This window comes from Streptopelia decaocto (genome assembly GCF_964273445.1).
Source record: "Streptopelia decaocto genome assembly, chromosome: 1".
Taxonomy (NCBI): Eukaryota; Metazoa; Chordata; class Aves; order Columbiformes; family Columbidae; genus Streptopelia; species Streptopelia decaocto.
The window spans coordinates 158,751,325-158,774,815 of record NC_138663.1 but is presented as its reverse complement, the minus strand read 5'-3'; the positions used below and the strand labels follow the sequence as shown (position 1 = coordinate 158,774,815).

At 37.9% G+C, this 23,491-nt stretch overlaps 1 protein-coding gene across 1 annotated transcript; it reads left to right on the top strand.

Annotated features, from left to right (window-relative positions):
- Nucleotides 1-76: 76 nt before the first annotated feature.
- GPR180 (G protein-coupled receptor 180) lies at nucleotides 77-23,191 on the top strand. The gene is made up of 9 exons (XM_082047931.1): nucleotides 77-266; nucleotides 2,672-2,830; nucleotides 6,156-6,350; nucleotides 9,770-9,950; nucleotides 10,157-10,206; nucleotides 13,708-13,865; nucleotides 20,107-20,298; nucleotides 20,657-20,734; nucleotides 22,351-23,191. Exons 1-9 carry the CDS (start codon nucleotides 131-133, stop codon nucleotides 22,507-22,509), a joined length of 1,308 nt encoding a protein of 435 aa, XP_081904057.1. The 5' UTR covers nucleotides 77-130; the 3' UTR covers nucleotides 22,510-23,191.
- Nucleotides 23,192-23,491: the final 300 nt, after the last annotated feature.

The following is a 23,491-nucleotide window of genomic DNA, read 5'->3' as shown; positions in this document are numbered from 1 at the left end:
CTGTCCCGCGCCCGGTTGTAACCTGGAGGGGTGGCGGGAGGGGGGATCACGTGACGCGGCGGCGCGAGCAGCGGAGGCGGGGGGGGGTGGGTCGGGTAACGGCGGCCGCTGCCGCCGGCGGGCCCTGGGGATGCGGTGGCGGCTGTTGTGGTTGCTGTGCGCCGCCGGCTGGTGGGGCGCCGGGGGCAAGACGCTGCGGGGCGGCTTCGCCAGCGCCGCCGCCCGGCTGGAGCCGTGGCGGCCCGTGGCGCGGTTCCAATTCCACGGTGAGTGCCTGAGGGAGGGGAGTAGAAGGGAAGTCGGGGGGAGCGAGCGGCCGCGTCGTCCCTGTCCGCCGTCCTGAAACGGGGCGGGAGAGCGACGAACCGTTGGGGCGCGTCAGGGCGGCGCGCGGCGGGGAGCCGTTAGGGCGGCGGCCTGAGGGGAGCGGCGGCGGTGGCGGCGGGGTCAGCCCGGCTGCCCGCCCTCCGCCGGGACGTGCGACAGGGCTGGTCCGCTGGGCGGGCGGCGGGTAGCCTGGGACGGCGGTGGGAAGCTCGGCCAGAAGCGGGGCTGCGGCAAGGCAGTGGGGAGAGAAATTGGCAGCAGCCCGTCGTGCTACATAAACAGTATTTGTCGCAGAATGGCACAGTGCTCTTGTGGGTGGTCAGCGTTGTGCTGTCCTCCGCGTCCCACGGCCTGGCGTGGCGGGAGGATCTAGGCGAGCCGGGGCGTTTTAACTTTCACATGCGCCTCTCCCTCCCTCCTGGAACTCTTCGGAATGAGAACGGTGCTTCATATGGGTGTTAGTGTCACCGGGCATCAGAATAAAATTGTTCACCTGATTATTCTCAACGGCTTTTCTTTTCTGTCTTATTAATTCCTTCATAATGTTAGCTAAGAGCCCTTGCAGTGGACTAGAATCCTGTTAGAATGGCCTCTGCAGAAATACATGTTGGAAATTACTCTCCTTGCTACAGAAGTTTTACTTTGCAAAAAGGTATATATGCAGGCGTAGCGAGCGCTATTATACAACAAGGCTGTGCTAGTCAGCATGCTTTCCCTACATGTTCAGCATTTCGGTAGCTGAGACAGTTATTTTTTATTAGTTAGCTTCAGGCAGAAGAGTTCTACGTAATACTTCAAAAAACAACTATGAAGATAACAAACAGGCTTCCTCCCAGACTGGAGGAGTAGTGTGAGAAGAAAACAAAAATGTTTGCAAGAAAAAAAATAACAACTTATGGGATGAAGGACAATGTGGTATAAGCCAAGAAAAGCTGGAATGTGACTTTTCAGTGTTTGATAGAGTGAAGATAGCTTTGTGGAGTGACTTGAAAGCAGTTAATTATCGCTGTCCTAGAAAATAATTGTAGAAGTGCTCTAAATAGATGTAAAGGAAGAAAATGAACTAGTGAAATCTGAGGAAAGACTGTTAAGATTTAAGAAGAGTGGTTTAGGTGTTCAGATATAATTTATTCTGCAAGTTGATGTTGCATATTTCTTTAAAAATATTCCTCTTTCTGTATTAATACCCACAGCTATATGTATTATGGGTCTTAGTGAAGCCATATAGGCTTTTTTTTTAGAACCTTCAGTTAATTTTTCAAAATCTTTAATTAGCAACTTAGGTAAACAGATCCCAGATCTAAACTTAGATTTTACAGATCCCAGGAGATCACCTTTTTTGAGGTTTTGTTGCAGGAACGCTGTCTTTCAGCTGGCGCTGAACAGCAAAACCTTCCTGGCAAAGCCTTATTCAAAGCTGGTAGTAGTCTATTGACTCACATCCAGCTGGTGCCAGGTTAGGTGGGAAAGAAGATTACTCTGACAGTTTAAAAAATGTACAAATCTTGCTTAAATTTGAATGAATTTGTACTCTTGCAGTACTGATTGATTTTTATTCTTCATTAAATCCTGCCTTTTAGTGTAGGATACTGTTACATTAAAGAAGTCTATGGCAATACGTAATGAAATAATTTATCAAAATAAGTTTGAGGTCTGTAGAATTACCCACACAAGATAAATTGTGTCAAATGAACTGGTTATAGAATGGCTAAAATATTTTTCTATGTCAAGATGCAGCCTATAAGTAGACTGACACATTGGAGAACACTTTTGAAGTTTGATTTTCATTGTATCAATTTGAATTGTGTCTTCTGTACTTAAGTATTTTGGCTCTAATGAGTCCGTAACATGAATGTCCATTTACATAAGTTTTTCTGTTATTAGACTCAAGAGCTACCCTATGATGCTCATAATCATGCTGCAAAGGTCACAAAATACTAGGCTTTTAACTAGCTATTGTGACTGATTGAGGCACTGTCTTTATCTGAAGTTGAAAAAATAAAATTTTGGGTGGGAGGAAGGAAAAAAAGACTATTTGGAAGTCTATTTCTTTAAAAAAAAAAAAAAAGAGGAGGGTGGCAAGGCAAGGCTGTTTGTAGTAAAGAAGGTTAATGACATATGGGTTAGGGTGAAGGTTTGTTTAGGTGCTATCATGCACTATTGTGTTAAGGAGTTGTATAGAAAATTGTTTCTGAAAGACTGTAAAGATTTATAGAAAGTAGTGGTAAAAGTTTTAAAGTGAAGCTCTGGCACTGCTACTTGTAAAAATATCTATGCCATGCTAGCTTTTTGTTTGTAACTGACATCAAGGCAGAATAGTTGATTTTATTTTTTAAATATCAAGGTGACCATGCTGTTCTGTGTGTCAGAATCAAGAACATAGCAGTGGCCCTGGCAAAAGAAGCTAGACTTCACCTGTTTCAAGCACAGGAATGGCAGAAGCTGCAGAACAGTATCCAAGATCACAGCTGTACAGAGAAGTTCTCTAAAGCTCAGCTGACAAGTGAGTTACTACTTTTTTTCCTTTACAAATTGTTATCTGTGTATTTAGACCTCTGTTATCTGTATGCTTAGAATATTTATTTCAGTGAATTTGGACTTTGCATCAACTTAAGCGAAAGCAGAACTTTGGCCTTTTGTAATTAAAAATTATTACAAGGAAATGTAATTGCTTTGTTTGCATCACTTTACAAGACTTTGTTTGCAAGTTACCGTTTAGCACACTGCTGGAAAACAAACAACCCTTGACAAATGATGACTTCAATGCAAACAGCCAAACTTTATGACCTGTTCTAGTCTCATGCACTCACTTGTGCACAGCTCAGAAATGGTACACTTTTGGGTGAAGTATTCATTTACTCATTCAGTACAGAGATTTTCTTGAACTCTGCTTCGAGTAAAAGTCTAATTTTTCTTTCTTTTTTTTTAATCTAAACTTTTCCATAAAAAAGCTTATACTGAGTATATGAAAGAATTTACAAATAATACCATTGTAAGATGAAACTGAAGAACTTAGAGAATGTAAGTGTTTGAAACAGTCAAATGTACAGTTTGAATGGTGACTTTTATCGCAGTGCAATGAAAAAAATTAGATGCAAACTCATGCAGTCTGCTGCGGTTACCTCTAAACTTCTGAAGTGAATGTTTGTAAGGTGAGAGTGTGTAGCCCAAGTACACAGTAAAAGGGTAGTTTTGTATCTGAAAACCTTTTTTCTCTGCTGTGGTGGTTTTATTTTTCTTTCATCACCTCATAATCATTAGCTTCTTTTGGAATTGTTTTTTGTTTGTTTTGTTGTGGGGGGTTTTGGTTTGTTTTTTTGTTTGTTTGTTTTTTCCCTCATGTCTGTAAGGTCATCTGCAAAAATTAATCTTGAGTATGGTGCCTTACTTTATAACTTGCTTGCATTATAATTTAATGTTCTTTCACGCTTTAATTTTGTAATTTGATATTCATCACTGAATCTCCAAGTCAAATGTTTTTAATATTTGAGCTCATAACTATACTAGTACAGAATATACAGGTTATCTTTTTGTCTTTTGTTTATGGAGGAACACTTCTTATTTGTCAGGAGGCTCTTGTTCTCCAATTCCTTGAAAATGGCATTTTTAAAGGTAAAAAAACAAAAAGAAAAGGATATTGTAATTTTCCTGATAGCACAAACCTGTCACACTTTGATGTACAAAATGTGCTAGAAAATTTTTAATACAGTATCAACAGGATAAAGCTTGAGTATCCATCTAAATTTGAAAGAACAGTAAAACATTAAAGCATTCAATCATGTAATTGGAAGACAAACATACTGAAATAATCTTTTTTGCACCATTTATTGATCTTAATATTACAGAACCTACATAAAGCATAGATTTTCTTTTAAAAATTTAGATTTATATTAAAAACTTCATTCAAATATATCTCAAGGGAACACAGCTTTTTTAAATCACTTCCTATGTGCAGTCAGAATCCTAGAGTAACAAATCCTAGAGTAACAAATAATCCTAGTAACAAATCTCCTGGAACATTGTCATACTGAAATCTTATACAGATGTCACTTGTAGGGATGTAGTTCTCTTACACTTGATCTGGGCTGAACATGACCTGTCTAGCAGTTGGTCTGTCAGTCCTGTGTGCCCCAGCAGTGTACTTGGTGTTTTCTACTGTGTTTAGGGTGAGTTGGATCTGTTTGCTGATCTTGGGCAAAATCAATTACCTCTTTATTTATCTTGCTTCGTTTCCTGTGAGTTACCTTGCAGATTTGATGGAAAACTGATTAAATGCACTTGTGTGATCCATAGTCTTGATGCTTATAACGCTGTGCCAGAACTCAGCTGAAAGTACAGATGGAGAGTAACTCTACCTCTATCAGCTGGAGTTTGCCTTTTGTTTAGGTGAAGCACCATATGAAATCCTAAAACTGTGTTTTTAAAAGATTGCAGGGTTTTTTTTGAAAGGAGCTGTTTCACTTTGTGTTTATTTGATAAGATATGTAGCTCCAGATTGGAATGCACACTTACCATTAGCTACACCAGACACATTGCCTGTGTTAGAACACTTGCTTTTTCTGATTTGTGCGTTGCCTGTATTTGTACTTCATGACAAATGCTGCAGAGAAACATACCATATGTTTTTTCCTGGATCCTGCCTTCAGAGCAAATAACTTATTTAAATTGAAACAAGTTTATTTAAATTACATAAATGTTTTTCACAGGTAGGCTTCAACTTAGAAGTTGGTTCCAAATTTTGTCTACAAAATATCTAAGGATAAAGACATTTTTAAAGTTTGTTTTGTATTTATGTTTGCAGCTTTTTAATTTAGAAATGTCTTTGCATAAACAAAACCAGAAATAACTTGTTATGTAGAACTTAAAATATTTTTTTCTCTTTCCTCATCCTTAGCCATTGTCATCTTAAACTATTAGGGTGAATTAATCTACAGTCCAGTCATTATATTATTATTTCTTCTACAGATGTGGCTTTCATTTATAGTTGAGCTAATTAGCACTCAACTTCAGTGATCAGTGTAACAGTATTTACTGTTCTTGCAGCTTCACCCAAACATACAGAGCCACAGATTGCATTTGCAGCAAATGTTTGTTTTGGAGAGGTTGTGCTTGGTTAGCAGTTGCTTTTAGGAAAAATGGTGGTAAGATCAGTGAGTAAATGAACCTTCAGTCTCTTACACAGTCAGTTTTAAAGGTAAACTGATTTGAAATTTGCAATTTTATTAGACAATGTTCTCCGCCCTTAGCTATCAATGAAATTCAGGCTATTACAGTCTGAGGAAGATGCTGTAAAATATATTAAGTTGCACTTAGAAAGCATGCACTCTATTTTTTTATCCATCTTGCATGTGGGTGTCCCTGCTCAGGGCTCTAAATGTCTTTGAAAACGGAGCAGAATAAATTTCAAAAGGTATTTTCATACTGCAGAAGTATCTGTTGGCTAATACAAAACATCTGTTGTCATCAATACGGTACTAAAGGATGGGAATGTACTAAGCATAGAAGACACAGTTTAAAGGTACTGGCTTCTGGCAGAAGGCAGCCCTCCCAGCAAACCCAAAAGCTGAGAGCGGGAATGCGGCACATCTCCTCACCTTCCCTTGCCTTCACCTATTTGAAACAGAAGGCAAGGATGGAAGTGTCTAGCCTCTGGCGTTATGGCTAGCTTTCAAAACAAAGGCTGTTTTGTACTGTATGTAGCTTATAACCTGTATATTGTGTTGTGGATTTAAATTTTATCTTCAGCCAGAGATGAATTTTCTGATAACAAACTAATTGAGTATTTACTCCTTTGTTTGTTTGTTTGTTTGTTTCTTTTTCTTCCAAAGTGACTGTGAACCACACAGAACAAAATCTGACAGTGTCCCAGATTCCTTATCCGGAAACATGGTATGTGTTTTATGTAGACAAGTTTACCTGCGAGGAGAATTATTCTGAATCCGAGGATATTCAGTTTGAAATGGTCTTACTAAACCCAGATGCAGAAGGGAATCCATTAGATCACTTTAGCGCAGGGGAATCTGGTAAGATTTTTTTTCTTAAAATTAGATTTGTAAGTTAAGGATCTGATCACCCAAACAAATCAGTACTTACTATGCTTGGAAAAGTGTGGCACTGGGAAATAGATAGCAGAGTCTCTTATATTTCAGATTCTACTTTCTCATAGAGAGTAAATTGTAATTCATTTTCTGGCATTCCAAGAAAACCCTTTCTCTAGACTGACTTTCCAAAACTTGCCTAACTGGAAGCATAGATGAGTACAATGAAAAAAAAGTGTTGATATCTTTGTTAATAGGTGTTTTTTCCCTGTTGAAATTATAAGCTTCCGCTTGAATGTGAATTTAATCCCTGATTTTAATGAATTTGCTTATTTAATTCATGAAACTCCTAAGCTGTATAAAATTTGAGTTCTTGCAACACGAGTACATGCAGTATATAACATTTCACCAATACAAATTTGGTTCAATGTTTAGGTGTTTCTAAGTATTTTAGACATAAACCACAGATTAGATGAGATATTTGTCAGTCCTGATTTTATTTAAGAAATGCAATTTTAAGTCTTTAAACCTGCAAAGAAAAACTTGCAGAAGTGACTCAAGACAGCAGCTGAATAAATATCTACATAAAATTGTATGCTTTGCGCAATCCAAACCAACCTTGCAGTGCTTAGCTTCACAGCTCTGGAAGGCCTCATCAACATGTCACTAACCTTGATCTGTTGTAAGGAAAGAGCCTAACAGGCTTAGTCTGCCTTCATCTACAGGTTTAACCTACATATACCCAGAATAAGCCTAATTGCTATGCTCAGAATCGTGTGCCCTGCTGTCATTCTTGGTCTCAAGGAGATGAAGAGGGAGCAAAAGCAGGTCCCTTTTTGAAGGGAAGGGAATGTTCACTGAAACATTTAGCAGAATCTGTAACAAAGTAGCGCTGTTAATCATCTGTTTCTCAAGGCTTGTAAGTTCACCTGCCTGTCTCTTTAACTTCTTAATTGTGCCCCAGACTTAGTTGGCAGTTTTTATTTGGTGAATTTTGTATCCAGAAGTGAAAGCTAGGTTAATTTACTTATTTTCAAAGAGAAGTAGTAATACTCTTTTGCTAAATTATGAGGGAAAGCAACCCAAATCATGTGGCCCTTAAAAGTTGTGTGCAGGCTTCCTAGAGAGGTATCTCAGCTCTGTATTAATTTTGTAGGAAGACTCTGAGCACTTGGAAGCAGAAACCTGCACAACTTCCATGCTACGCAAGGAGGTGTATAAATGTTTTGGATGCACATATTTAAAGATAACAAGTAGGAAATGGGATAAGCTTTACATGCCATGTCTTCCATGGTTGCAGAGGAGCACCTGTTTATTCAGAATTAAAACCTGAAATGCTGCCATAAATCCTGAAGTTACATGCCTATGTCTGCTTTCAAAGAACTGATGAGGATTTCTTTTCTCTCTCTATTTTTTTTTTTAAATACATCTTTGGGGAATAATTTTTGTCGTTTTCCATAGAGATGTGCAGCATGGAACATTAGGGCATCAAAGAAAAGATCCAACTTCATTTCTTGGTTTTCTCACTAGGGCAGCTAAAAACTACATAGTTCCAGATGCTTCTAGTTAGGTCACCCTTCACATTAGTTGCTAAAGTTGTGGCCTGACACAAGATCTCAAAATGCAATTGATTATAAGGAAAGTACAGGAGAGAACTTGAGGCTGTAACCTTATAATTAACGTGTTTGCCTTGAGAGAGGAGGAGACCTTGTTTCTGATCCTTAGCAAGTAACCTTTTGTCATTTTATATGGTCGGGGTTTTTCTTAATTGAAGACATGGTACCAGTGAAAGGTAGGATTTCTAAGGGCAGCTGGCCAGGTAGACAGCGTTTTGAAGATCTTTGAAGTTAGGTATTTCAACCTAGGTACATATATTTTATTTTCTCTGTTAACTCTAGGTTACTTGAAGGTCAGGAAACTTAAAAAAGACAGGTTGAAAATTACCCTTCTGTTTTTTTATAGTTGTATTTCAATGCAACTTTCTCTTAAATCCATTTGGTCTCATGCCAATCATCCACAGTCTATCTTTGGTTGGAAGGAGCTTTCTATCCTAAATGGTTAGTGTTTATTAAAGCTAGTTAATTTTCCTAGAGAGTTTTCCATGTGTACCCACTCGTCACAGTGAGAAATAATTTATCTACAGAATCCTTGCCAACTTCAGTGGGTTTCTTTTGAAGCAGAAAAATGAAGAGTGAAAGAAAGAAGAAGAGATTTGATCTAAAATGCATATTTTTGTAAGTCATAAATCATGCTTTTTTTATAGGTATACAAGAGAAGCAGAGTGGCCCTGAAATTTTTGTTTTCTGAGTCTTTATTACTTTATGCTCTTGTCCTCTCATTTCATTGTATGTCCAGTTTTAGCCATAGAAATTATAGTACTAGCAAATCTTTGGAATTCATCAAGTTCTAATGTTTTTAACTTAGATATTGAAATGTGTATAATTGCTCTGTTTCGAATCTCTGGGTGGAGCTGACTGAGTTTTTTAGTAGACTTGGTTTGTTGCTAGAAGAAAAAAGATTGTTTAGAATCTGATTCTGTGGGCACCACTTAGTTTCAAGGAAGGTTGGAGAAGAAAAACCTAAGTTTTCTGTGAGAAATTTCTGTTTACCCATTTTTGCTTATATGTCACTGGCTTTGACACTTTGGGAGCTCATATTCCAAGGCTTCCAGACAATAGAAAAAATTTCTAGGATTGTGATTCCGTGAGGCATTTTCCAGACTACTGCCAGACTGAAAAATAGAGGACTTCTCTTTTGTAAATAATATCAAAAAATTGGGGCATTTTTTCAGATTGGTGAAGAAAGAATCCACTCTGTGAACTTGTTATTGTTCTCTGTGCTGTTTTCCTTTCTATTTTTCTGAAAGTTTTGTCTTGGTCAGTTGTGTTGCTTTGACTACTTTATGTGGAGGAAGAGTGACACCCAGTGGTTAAGTACATGCAACAGATGTCTGTTCTGGCTTTCTCTCATCTCAGATTGTGCCTTTAAAAACTGAAGGAAAAAAATATATAAAAACGAATCCTTTAATAAATATGTTTCTGACTCGTCAAATAGGCTACAATTATTTTCTGTATATCAAGAAACTGTATGCCACTTTATACTGTTTCAGTAATTGCTACAAAGCTATTTGCGTTTGAATAGAATCTCTCCTACGCTCAGAAGAGGTACTGTTGAATGAAAAATACTCTGTGAGATCAAGTAAGAATCACCTCTCTGAAAAAAATCACTGACTTTCTTGGGCAAAATAGGTTAGGGGTTACTCATTTTGTCCGTACTACCACTTTTGGGTGACAGTTGCTATGTAATTTCCAGTGATTATATAAAAACCATATTTTGTTTTGGTTACTTACTGCTAGTAGCAATGTTTCTTTATAAAACCTAAGCTGTATTTCTTTTTTTCACAGGATTACATGAATTCTTTTTCCTGCTTGTCCTAGCATACTTTGTGACTGCTTGCATATATGCACAGTCCCTATGGCAAACAATTAAGAAGCGTGGACCTATGCATACTGTGTTAAAGGTGTTGACAATTGCGTTACTCTTGCAGGCTGGTTCAGCTTTTGCCAACTACCTGCACTTCTCAAGGTATCTTTGCTTATTTTTGCTTTCAGTCTGAAGACTTGGAGAACAATGTGTTGTAAAGATCAGTACGTGATATTTCCTGTGACGATTGTGACAAAACATAGGACTGACTTTTTAGAACTACATCATTGCCTAAATGTACTTTTAAGAGAGAACACAAATTTAAGGCTCAATCACTTAAAAATATCAACTTTTTATTCTTTTTTCAGTTATTCTAAAGATGGAATAGGAGCACCTTTTATGGGAGCTCTGGCAGAACGTGAGTATGCCTGTCTTCTTTCTTACATATTCCTACACATCAATATGTATAATACGTTAGCAAATCTGTTGTTGGACTGTATTATGATCTTGGACTATATCACTGGTTTTTTAATATAAATTACCTAAAGTTGCTCTTCTGAAAAACAGGTTTTATTCCTTATGTTTATAATAACTGTATTTAAAGTTATACAGTTGTGATATTGTTCAGGATTTTTTAAGGTGATATGTGCCTATCACGTGACTACATGTTTCAATACATTGAAGGGTTTTGCAGAGTTCACATGATCTAGAGTAGCAAAGCTTTTTAGGAAACTCAGTCACATTCAACCAAGTGTGACATTTCACTAGCAAATTTAACATTGATTATAGTGAAAAAGTACGTGTTTTACAGCACGAGTGCTATGAGCGATGCAAAAATGCTTATGTAAGGAACTGGTATTAACGAAGTACTTTTCTGCACTCTGTATAGATATTCTGAGTTCTCACTGGAACTAAATTCCTATAACATCCCTTCCGAAAATGCACTAATTTACTACTGCTGGCTTCTTCAGGGTTAAACGTTGTTGATGGGGTTTTTTTCTGTAGTTAACATTTGAAGCATTGCAGCGTTCTTTTCTAAGTAAATACATTGCCTTTGATTGGCTTGGAACACCCCAAGAAAGTAGTACTGTAGTAGTGAGATAGCATTGGAGAGTAACAGCCTATGTAGAAAGGTATTTCCCTTCCTAGATTTCATTTAGAAGCCTGCAGTTGGAATTAACAGCCTCTTGATGGCACTTGGCACCACAGTAATTGCCTCTTTCTTGTTTTAACCATTTGAGTTAGCAGCTCCTTGCAGCATCTCCAGCAACTGTGTTATTAAACTTTCATCTCCTGAAATGAAAATAAATAGAAAATCTGGAGGTAGTCATAACTCCTCCACAGCGAGAAACCCAGCATTAACTACATAGCCAGAATTTGAGAGCTGCATGTTAGATTTTATGTGTGTATATGCATTATAGTGGAGAGCCTGCTTTTATTTGCTTAGAGCAAAGTTTATTAAGAATTATTTTTTTTAAATCAATAACTGAATTTAAGAAATTCAGTTAAGGGAGTTTTCCTACTGTTTTTAAGATTCATGGTTCCTGAAGCAGTAAAAGAGCAGAAGTAATAGAAATGCGAAAAGCTTCAGTGTCAGTTACAGTGCTGAAGAATGGCTGACAGCAAGTAATATAGTTTGAAAAAGGAAGGTGCTGCCATTTTTCCTATATCAGAACAGAAATCTGAGTTAAAAGCTAATTGTAGAATTTCTTTTGACTTCAATAGGGCCAGAATTTCTTTTTAGAAACCTATTCAGATAATATCCCAAGCAATTATTCTTTTCCTACCATCACTCAGTCTTTACCCTGTATGAAGACCTGACCCTTGGTCTAAGTTATCACCTAGTTAGTTGCACAAATTACACAAATAATGTTGGCCCTCAAAAGCATTGCATATAGTGATCTTTTAACTTTTGATAAGATTGAAATGCGAAAAGTGAAAGAATATTATGTCTGAACAGCCAAAAAAGTATGAGTTATGATGACATCAGACAAATGTGTTATCAGCTCAGTAGCATGTGAATTTACACTGACCCTGGATATTGCGGGATTATTGTAATTTTAGGAATTTCTCTCAACCTTCTTGCTTTCTGGCAAGGTGTATGAGATATTACACATTAAAGCTGGTGCTGAATTTTTGTCTTATACCATTTTGTCTGGTAACCCATTTGAGTTGTTGACACACTGAAGCAGGGCAATATCTGTATCCAGGATGTGATTGAGAGACGATGTCTGGCTATATAGAGCAGGTTATCTTAAGGAGTGACAGAAGATAAAATACTCTCTAGAACATCCAGGTTTTTTCAGTCATTCCTCTAGTTTGGATTTGTGACACTGGTTTGGCGTGCCTTGAGTTCACAAAACATTTTTTTCTAGCAAGTGCTAGTGTTCTAAAATAATTCCAAGGTCATTTTGCCCCATATCAGTGCCAGCTCATTCTATTAACAAATGGGGCAAGTTTGTATTTAGTAAAAGTTCTTGACATTTTTTAAAGGTGTCAGAATACATTAAGAAGTGCTTAATCTTATGAACTGTGAGAATACAAAATATGTCCCAGGAATAACATGTTGAAGTCTGGTTTATATCCATATTTTTTTGGTATTGCTGAGTGTTAGGGAAATATTGTAGCTGATCTTCATTTGACACACTTCCTTTGTGTACTTATTAATCTCTGTACAGTGACAATATTTTCTGTGCCAATATATTTAGTAAATGTGGAAGTACATTTATCTTTTGTAATACCGTCCAGCTGTTTAAAAATAGAAGTTTGCTTTTGTGACATAGAAATATTTTTCTTGTACCTGATAGTGTGAGTGGAAATTACAAATAAGGAACAAATTTAATTGAACTAAAATATAGATCAAGTGAAAAAGGAAGTGTTGTGTGTAGTGCCCAGTCACTAGTTTCTGAACCAAATTTGAAATTTACATAATATAAGAATCAATTTTCCTTGTACATCTCTGCAGTGCCAGTACAATGAGACAGTTTGCTCTCAATTCCACACACCAACTTAAAAATTGTTAGAAAAGTTTCAGTCAAAACCTTGTCGAATCTAAAGCTAGCAGTCACCCAGAAAGAAATCTTCAGTTCTTTTTACTATCAGTAGTACTTCAGCAAGGCTAACAAGTAAAGGCTTTAATATATTCTAGCTTGAAGTTTTCTTTATTCAGATACAGCTTCAAACACAGGTTTGAGACACTGATTAAGAATGTAACTTTATGGAGTATGTGTTACTTGTTCCTAAACAGAACAAAAAAATAGACAGTAAAATGAGGCAAAAGTAGTTTGCATTTAATGAAATGAAATACAGGTAAGTTGATGCTTCAAATGAAGTTTGTGTTAGGATTATTCATTATGTTTTCCCCTTTAAGTATCTGAGAGTGGAATTTGTCCTAAATATATGTGCTTTCTATTGCAAGGTACTGCATCCTTAAGACAAAGTGCAATTAATTTAAAGTACAATGCAACTATTTGATTTCTGAACAAAAGTATTCCAGAGCAAAGAAAGGAGTTCATTTCTTCATGTTTCATATTTGCAGTGTGATTAACATACATATGATTTTAGTTCTTTAGCTTTTATAAGTCTATTCATGCAGATGGACTCCTGAGCCCAGAGTTTTTTGGCAGAAGGGTGACATTTGGAAGGAAGGCGCTGTGCTTGTGTTCTTGCAGAACTGCAGCATAACTAGAGGAAAGCTGATAGTGATCTGTTTGGTCATGGGCATCTACCAAAAATATCCACATTTTGTGGCAAAGCAACCTCAGCTAGTTGAGCTGTAATCAAAATTATGGCTAAAGATGAGACAGAGGCATAAATGTCCATCTTTCATTTGTGGGCATTTAGAACATTTCTCTCTGCTTTAGGAAAAAAAAAAAAAAAATTATTGTGACTTCCTTTATTTTTCTTTTGTTTTCAATAGTGTGTGACATAGTCTCACAGATACAAATGCTGTATTTATTGTTGAGTCTGTGTATGGGCTGGACAATAGGCAGAATGAAGAAATCTCATGGCAGACCTCTTCAGTGGGATTCCACTCCAACATCTACTGGCATTGCTGTAGTAGTTGTTGTTACACAGGTTTGTATTTTATTTTCATTCTTATACTGAAATATACAACTGCTATTAAGCATGACAGAACCATGAACCAACTAATTTCAATATTTTATGAGGGAGGGAGTATCAAGACTAGAAAAAGAACCCACAGCATAATGTTCACCCAGTATGTCTAATAGGTAACAACACCTTCTCTTTACTTTGACAATTTAAGGTGTAGCTCCACAGTATGTTTTTGTTCAGCTGTAAAACCACTTAAGAAGTTCCCACAGTTTTCCAAACTTCTGGTTGTGCCAATTGTTCGTAGCTTTATACTGTACCAGATTTAAAAAGAGATATTTAAAAAGAGATATTTCAGCACAGTAATTTTACTAATCTGATTTACAATGTGGTCCTAGAAATAGTTGTAATCAGTACAACTGAGGGGTTGTGAACTACATTGTGTGAAGTGACAGCAAGCAGCATTAGACGAAAGATGAGAAAAGCTGCTCTGAGAAATTCTTTCTGTCACAAAAAAAAAAATGAAATCCTCAGTGTCCTCCTCCTAGACCCACTCAAGTAGGATGTCTGATGGTCTTTTCAATCAATATAAGTGAATTCTTGAAAGGTTCATGTGCAGGATTGGTCTTGCAAATATAAAAATGATCTGACACATAATTTCCTTCAAATATTTTCCATTAGAGTAAATTAGAAAGTTGAGTAAACCTGTAACTTAGAAGTAAATTGTAATGGAGATCATCCAACCCTGGTGATGCCCTTTGTAAACAAATTTTTTTAAATCACAGCATAAAGACAAGAGAATATGAAAGCCATTGAGAAAGAGAAGAGCAGGGAGAAACTGGAGACAGTAATGAGGAAGAGATTATACTGAAGATTTTGTGCCATTTGAGTAGCATCTGCAATTAGTGCTGCTTCCAAACTAAATAAGTAGACTGCTAAAACATTAAGAGAAGCTGGGAGATGACATTTCTTGCTAATTAAGAATATAAACCAAGGGCTATTAAGGTCAATGGGACTGTTGAAATTTAAAGATAGGTTAATTCCACCTTACTTTGGCACCTATGTAGCATCAGAAATTTTACACGCTGGTAGTAAATAAGGCTTCTAACATGTTTAATTTTATTCATGACTTCCCACTTGTACATACATATGAGTGTGTTAGTACTCTGTCACTTGAGAATGGAAAGTTTTTTGTTGTTGTTTCCTTTTTATTATACATGGAAAGTACACTCAGTATCATCAGCTTGATTTTTTTTTTTTTTTTTTTGGTGGTAAAAATAGGGGCAGGTGTCATACATATGTGCTGCTTCCTCCAATACTGGTCCACTGGACATTTGTGTTGGCTCTTTGAGCACCACTGGAGAATTGGCACAAAGTTGGCTATCTCACTTTTCACCACAAAGGCACAGCTCTGCTACAACTCTCCTTCTGGTACCATTGTGAATGTCAGGTTTAGCAGGAGTCTTGGACAAACAGTATATGGATATCAGAGTATGTCATTGCCTGAGTGGTGTTGCACCCCCATCTCAGTGTCTACTGTCTCCAGCAGAAGTTCCCTGACACCAAGAGTATCCTTGCCCCTTTGGCAAGGATGTTTTCCATCTCATGGTTCAGTACATATAAAATATACCTTCTGCCAGATTTCTTCTACTTAATACAGAGTGTAGCTGTTGAGCTCAGAGCAGCAGGATCCAGACCATATCTCCTCTATCAAAGGTGGTGAGCTCAAGACTTCATTCTCTGGATTAGTCTGTTGTTCACCAGTCTGTCTAGATTGACATGTGTTTTGGACCTGCTGTAACAGGGCAATCAATGAGCACTTTTAATGATTCCTTTCTGTCCTGCTGTTTCCCAGAGATTCTTATGGGAGGGCCAGCTTCTTCCTATGCCAGACATTGGACCAACTTGCATGGATAATCAGAGATGTTCTGAGGACTTGCTGTGGAGGGTGCTGGAAACCACATGTGTTACCCTAACACAGTAGATAGACATTCAACCATGTTAGTTTTATTGACATTCTACACTACCTGTCCTCATCTCATCTTCAGGGAAGTCAAGCAAGTGGACAGCCTGGGAAAACATGTTATTCTTCAACTTAACTGGAGTTTTGACTGGCAAACTATCTGACCTTGTTTGCCTGCTTCTAGTTCAAATTACTCAGCAAATTTTCAGCTTTTTTTTTTTTCTCTTTATATGAATGTTATGGATATTTTTCTTTTTGTTCTTTTAGAAACGCCAGCAATTTTCCAGGCTGTGTTTACAGGTTATCATCAGTTTAGGATGGACACAGGCTCCTAGTCAGCAAATGTCTTGTGGTCTTTGCGGCTGCAAAGAGGTAGCATGTCAAAGGAGTGACAAGTCTGCCATTCAGCATCTCCCTTTGCCTTAACTTGTTCTTTATTTCAGCCTCAGAACAAAAGATTCCCAGGCAGCTCTGTATTCATTAAAGATTCCTCTCTCTGCTGCTGAGACACAAACCTTGTTCAAAACTTTATTGGTGGCAGGCCTTTCCCATCACGTAGACCTGAGCATTTTCAGCTTTCAGGGCTAATCGGAGTGGGCGCAGTGATTCTAGAAAGACAGCTGATCCCTTTAAACCTAACCAAAATGTCATTGAATCTTACTGCATTAGACATCACACTTTACAGGGGTTCTTAGGTAGACCCCAGAGGTGTGCTCAGAATGAGCTCTGCCTCTGACATTAGATCTAAACCATTTTTTACTGTACTGGCATTGCATGACATCAGATACCAAGAACTAGATATGATTAGAAGCAGCTAGTTAATCCACTTTGCCTTGCTGCTACCCTTAATTTCCCTTTTGCTTCCCACTTCCCCTGCCTCTCAGGGATGATCTGTCCCATGAGAAACTGCCTTTACTGGAGATTGATATGTTATCTTGGCTTGCCATAAAGTCAGTGTTGGTACAGTGAAGGGGAGGAGGGGTTCTACCGTAATTGTTTCCTCATGACAAAAGAATGTCTGGTTCTTCGTTGTATGGATGTAGAGGTTCAACTTGTATGTCTAGAACATCAGGATGATGTCCATGGCAAACATTCTTCTGGCATTTGAAGGAGAAGACCAGTTGGTGCCCACTGTGAACCAAGACAGGTCAGAAGTTTGTGCAGATGAAGTCAGGCATTTTGAACAGTGTATTATGTAAACAAGGAGATGGTCATTCTCCTTTACTTTGTGAAGAAGCAGTTGTGTCTTTAAGGATGGATATAATTAGTGTGCGTCAGCTCTTCAGCTGCCTAGCTCATCCAGTTCTTCTGTCTACAGCCTAAGCAGAGTTGGTTTTTTGGATAAAAATTAGGATTACCCCCTAATTTCTTCTAAGAGCTCAAACATAGTTCTAGTCACTGCCAACAAAATAATGTCTCTGATATCCACTTCAGCAGGTTGGTGTCTAGGTGTTTTTTCAGCTTGTTCCTGATATTGCAGCTAAGTGAGCTGGTATGTCTTTCTGTGGTCAAGGTAAAGGACTTCAGGGCTTATTTATCTTAATTTCTCTGGTATAGCCAGCCAAAGAGTTTTCAACTTCAAGATCATGCTTGTGTATTGAAAGCTCTTCCTTCATTGAGAACAGACTGCCTAATCCATTGTAACCTAGACACACTCCATAGCATAGGGTTCTCCTTTGTAGGATCCTGCTTTTTTTCTGGTGAGTGAGAACAGTCCTAGCTCATAGTAAGAGTAATGACACATCTTCACCTTGTCTGAGCTTCCAGTGTGTTGCACTGATGGTTCCAGCTCTGCCTCTAGTGCCTATGCCTTCTGTTTGTTTTGGAATAATCTAGTGAAACCGAAGGAAGCTAGACTTCTGTGATCTTACACATTGCTGTCGCTACACATGGTCTTTGATCAACCAATTCCTGTGTTGTTTACACTCTATAAAGGGCTGGTCCGGAGCATACTCTGCTGTCAGACACTATTTTCTCATGTGGATTGGAACTTTGTTCTCATTATTCCTTTACTGCAGCTCTTTGTCATCTTCTCATGAAAGTGGCTTCCTTCATTACTGTTACTATTGGTGTAGGTTAACAAAAACTCAGACCCTCATGAGCTCTGTTCTTTGAGGTTAGCTATCCCTGGGATCTACCTGAAGTTTCTTCTTAAAGCAGTATCACAGTTCCATCTCCATAAGCCTATATTTCTTCTCCCCAGAAGCATGCTTTTGTAAGAAAGATTCTATACAGAGGTGGAGGCTTTTTAAAATTTTCTCAAACGGTGTATGTCCAGTCCAGGGTAGTTAATACTTTGGCTATTTGCAAGTGTAAATGTCAAAAAGGAAAGTGCTCTGTACAAGACTGCAGTGATTTTGTAACAGATAGAACCTTTATTTGTTGCCTGGGCATGTTCTGTCTGGACTGAAATAACTTCTGTGATAGGAATTCATCAATTTTGTGACAAAACTAGTGCTGTAGATGCAACTTTACCAAGCACTGTCTTATTTTAATCTTACTCCCTGACAGAATTCTTAGTCGAGTAATTTGGTCATTTGAAGATGTTTGCTTGGAGTTGCCCAGAAATTGAGCGTTTTGGTGGGAATATTTGAAGCATGTTAGTCAGATTCTTTACTAGTAATCAGTGATCTTCAAGATGTGCATGCTTCGTGTCTGTCCCTCTCCCATCCTTACATTTTCCATCCAGGTAGTTGAGGAGTGACTGAAATTACAGCAGTCATGCTTGCTGTGTCATGGCTTCAGTAAGGGAGGGTAAAAATGGGAGAGTACTCTCTAAGGATATTCTAAGCAAAAATGCTCGTCTCTTGACTGATGAGACTCAACAACACCTTTGGAAGGCACACGTGAATTACACATTTAAAAAAAAAAGATTAAGTTTACTGTCAGTAACCATATTGTCTTTATGTAGTTAATGTAGTGAGAGAGACTTTGAATGTGTTCAGAAAGGAATCTGACTAATTTATATTTCTAAATTGAGGCGTACAATGTCTGCTTCTGAAGGCCTTCACACCTACCTCACTCATATAAATCAAATTTGCCTACCTTTCTTTAGAAACCTACTTCATTAGACACCTGAAACCTAAGTGCAACTTAGATGTATGCAGTAGGTGGACTAGATTCCAGTGCATATTCAAATCTTAAAATGCCATTCAGCTGCTACATGATGCTGGGAGAGTCTAAACTTTATGAGTATTCTGATTTATAATGTTAACGTTCCCAAAGTCTTAAAAAGGTATTCTTCAGCAAGACCCAATTTTAATGCAACAAGTAGGCGCCTGGCTTCTACCGAACTAAGATTCAGAAACTGGGCACTTAGTCTGTTTTTCCTTAGAGAACCTATCAATAATCTCATAATACACCTACAAAATTGGATTCTACAGCAAATGGATACAGTGCTGCGAGTTCAGGAGGATTACTGTCTTTCATGTAGTTATCTGTTGGCTAGAACATTTGTCCAGATGTTGAAACGGCATATGGAACCCATGACGCTCCCTTCCCTAGACCCTAGGAGGTTTCCAAGCTGGTTGTTTGCAGAGTCAGGCTCACTTGCAGTTTCTGACCTAGCTGATGTTGAATTCTTTTCCCCATAATGGCACAGCTTCAATAGAAGGGGTGGAGAGTGGCCCACCCAAGAACAGCTTGTAGCCTGGCAGTTGGGGCACTCTCCAAGGAGGTGGGAGATGCAAGTTGGATATCCTTTAGGCAAAGAAGGGAATTGTGGGAAATCCAAGTTCAACCTGGGTGAATGCTTGAGCCTTTAGGCTATTGCATAAAAGGGGCAGCAGCACCACCCTCTTACTTCCCCATCTTTAAAAAGAAAAGTGAATCCTGTTAGGATTTTGAAAGAAAAGGCGTAGTCGTCGCCTGCCTTTGAAACAAGCTTTACAGGTTGTGGATCCTGAGTGGAAGGAGACACCTCCCTGTAGCTCTGTGGAATCATTTCAGTGGGCTTCCTGCTGAGTAGACCAACTGTTTAACTAGGTGATTATTTTGGATCTTATGCTAAGGTGCCACATTTCTTCTGTCCAAATGAGAGGAAACTTCGACTTGTCAAACTTTCTAAAAGTTACAAAGTGCAAGAAGCGAGACTTTCTTCCTGCCAGTTGCATTTGACCTGATAAATAGTGCCAAAAAGCAGTTCAGTCTAGGGCGTTTTTTCTGTAACATGGTGCTTTCCAACAAGCAGAGCAGAGTATGACCATTTGTGCAGATAATTTAATCTACAATGGTAAGATTAAGCGAGGTTTAATGTAACCTTGTTAACTCTAAATGTACTTTGCTACTGTTGTTCTTTTCCAGAGCTTTTTATTAATTTGGGAGCAGTTTGAAGACAGGAGTCACCACAGCTACCATTCCCACCATGGCTTAGCAAGCGGACTGCTTATTGGCCTCAGAGTTTGCCTCGCTTTGTCACTGGCTGCTGGTCTTTACCAGATCATCACAGTGGAGAGAAGCACACTGAAAAGGGAGTTCTATATCACGTTTGCCAAAGTACGGGTTTCATCAGGGAAACTGACCCCTTCTGCTGTAAATGTAATTGTGGCAGGCAGTTGACTGAAGCACTAAACTCTTTTCCTCCATAAGAAAGTTAATGTTGAAGTGTCTGATTTGATTAAATTGCACCCTGTCATCACATTTTTAAGTAGTTGTTTTAATTTGACAAGGCGTATAGAGCTTTTTTAAACAGAAATCCCACCTTTCATTGTGTGGTTTTCATTCTGTTGATCGAAAATTAAACAATGGGTTCATAAAATAGACAGAAATGTAAATGCAGTTCCTCTAACTGTCATTTCTTTCTTCTGAGCTGGCATGTAATCATTTTGTAACTTATACTCATCTTCTCTTTCAGGCCTGCATTCTCTGGTTTTTGTGCCACCCATGTCTTGCAACCATTTCTATAATATTCAGAGAATATCAAAGAGAAAAGGTATGTACAGGCAAGATAAAAGAGATGGAATTTGAATAGTAGTTGTTCTTCATGTTCAGTGTTTGTTAGCAAACTCATGCTCTTAGGCTGTTAATCTTATGACCCCAAAGCAACTTGAAAAGTCTTAGTCACACAGCTCTCATTGATGCTAATGTGAGTCATATTTTACAAAGGCGTAGAAGGTTTGAATCATCTGAGGGTAATCATTTCTACGTTTGGGCCAGGGGGGTGGGATTGTTAAGTCAAAGGAAAATGTGGAGGGGGTGTTTTGTTTTATTGTTTGCTTGTTTGTTTTTTAATTAAAAACACCGTGGGGATTCTTTTAACAAAGCTAATAGAAAGATAAATCAGTGGATTTTGTTGTTGTTGTTTGCTTTTTAAACCTCATACTTTAAAAGCTTTATGCAGCTAAATAGGTCAGGGAACCTGTAGCTAAACTGTATTCCTTAGATTAGTAAATCCATCCAAAAATGTAGTTTGGTTTGTAAACTCTAAGAAGTTGAAAACAAAGGCGGACTCACTGGGTGTCTCAGTTGCTTAAGCCTTTTGGAAATTAGAGAACTAGTATGTGGAGCCTGCCATGTTTAGATGAAGTGCACTGCTATTCTCAGGTGATTGACTACCTCATTCCAGGCTGGAGTTTGCTTCTTTACTGTTATAACCGTCTGTGCGCTTATGTGCAAATATTTTCAGAAATTGAGCTTTTATTTGTGTAGAGGTTATGTAAGGGAAAGAAAAAGGTTCCACTAAAAGTATATAGTAAATGAAATGCCACGTTTCTTTAAAAAAAAAAAAAATCTAGGGAGGAAAAAAAGGCTTCTCTCGACCTACTAATGAAGTGACTGTGTCAGGACAGGATAGCATCTCTAGGTGTAGGATCAGCAAAGGAAACTTTTGCAATATTTTGAGATTTTTCTTTTACTGAAGGGAGATTACAGTTGCTTTGCTCTTTCATTTGAGCAAATTTAACCATTGTGTGCAGCTGCAGTTTCTACATTATAAAAATTTATCTATGTTTCCTTTTTGAAATGCACAATCAATAAATGCTGGTTTGCTTAAGAAAAAGCAGGTGTTTAAAACATTCTTGGTACATAAGCTTAGACTTCTGCTTTCTCAGAAACGGCAGTTACCTTTATGTGTTTGATAAATACTGCCTTACAGATCTTTTACAGATGAAGAGACTTGCACTGAAAAGAGGTCTGGCTAAGTGAGACTGATAGATCACTATCCACACAGCTCCATGATTGTGCTAGTATTTCCAGGCTTTTTTTTTCCCCCCACTCTGTTTGTTGTAAGAGTAGAATATCTAAACATCACCTCTGCTTGTGAAACTGCATGGGTGGTGAATTGCAAGTCTGAAATTCCCCAGAACAGAGACCGCCAGAAGGGTTGTGTGACTTGCCCAGGGCTATCTACTGATTTAAAAACACCCAGGTGTGAGAATCTGAATCCTGGACTTGAGATTTATGTTAAAATCTTTTGTAACTGCAGCAGTATTCAAAGATTTAAAATTAAACCTCAAGCTCACAGTATGCTGATATAAATTTATTGTGGATTGTTTGGTGGTGTGGGTTTTTTTCACTTATTTTTCTTTTTCTCTCTTTTTTTCTCTCTAGATTGTTACCATAGGTATTATCCTGTGTCAGTGCATCTCTATGGTTATCCTCTACAGACTTTTTCTATCTCACAGTCTATATTGGGAAGTATCTTCACTGTCATCAGTGACATTGCCACTAACAGTGTCCTCTGGACATAAAAATCGACATCACTTCTGAGATGTTTAGGAAGAACTCATTATGTAATAAATGTGCAATAATGACCTAAATATATAGGTATTTTTGTCACAGATGTGTGATATATTGGTTTCACTGGAAAACTGAGTGATAATATCAGAGCACTTCACAGACCTTTAGTCTGACAAGCTACCTAGATTAATATGTTAAAAGTACTGTGGAGTGGAAAAATCCATAATCTGAATAATTTCGTAAGTACTGTTTATGTGTAGCAGGTGGTGCTGAGCTGTATCACAGAAAAGTATGATGAATCTTTTCTCTCCCATTCACAGCCACCAAAAATGTCCTTACTTTATATCAATACTAGGTTTGAAGGTCTTATAAAATGCAGTTCTTAAAACATCTACAAGTTCAAACAAGTCTGAAATAGGCCAGTTGTGAAATTGGTGCGATGCATAACAACGCGTACAAGTCCTTTTATTTTCATGCTTTAAAGAAAATTCATTTTATGTGTAAGTATAAAAGAAGGGGAGACAAAAGAGGGACAGTCCTCTAGAAAACACAACTGCCTGCAAGAAACTCTCATCTGTTATTAGTGTAAAATAAAAGCCTTTTTTGCAACTAATGTTCATACTCGTTCAAATTTTAATAGGAATGAAAATGGGGTTTATATCTGCTTTAAAAAAAAATAAATTTAACTAAAAATTTCATCCGGTAATGAAGGTCTGAACAGTTTTTGAGGCTTAGAAGACATAGCAACATAAAGGTAATTAAAACAGCAGGCTCACATCTTTTAAAGGAAAAAAAAAAAAAGAGGCAAAGAAAATGGAATGGCTGATGTGGTACTAGAATTTTAATCCTGATATAATTCATTTCTGTTACATTGAGGATTCAATCATAATTAAGCCATATACACAGATTAAATTAACAGAAGCATTTCAAATAAATGTTGGTTTCAGTCATCAACTACCCATGAATTCCTGCCCAAGGATACTTAATCAGGATTAAATTTTCTATGAATAAT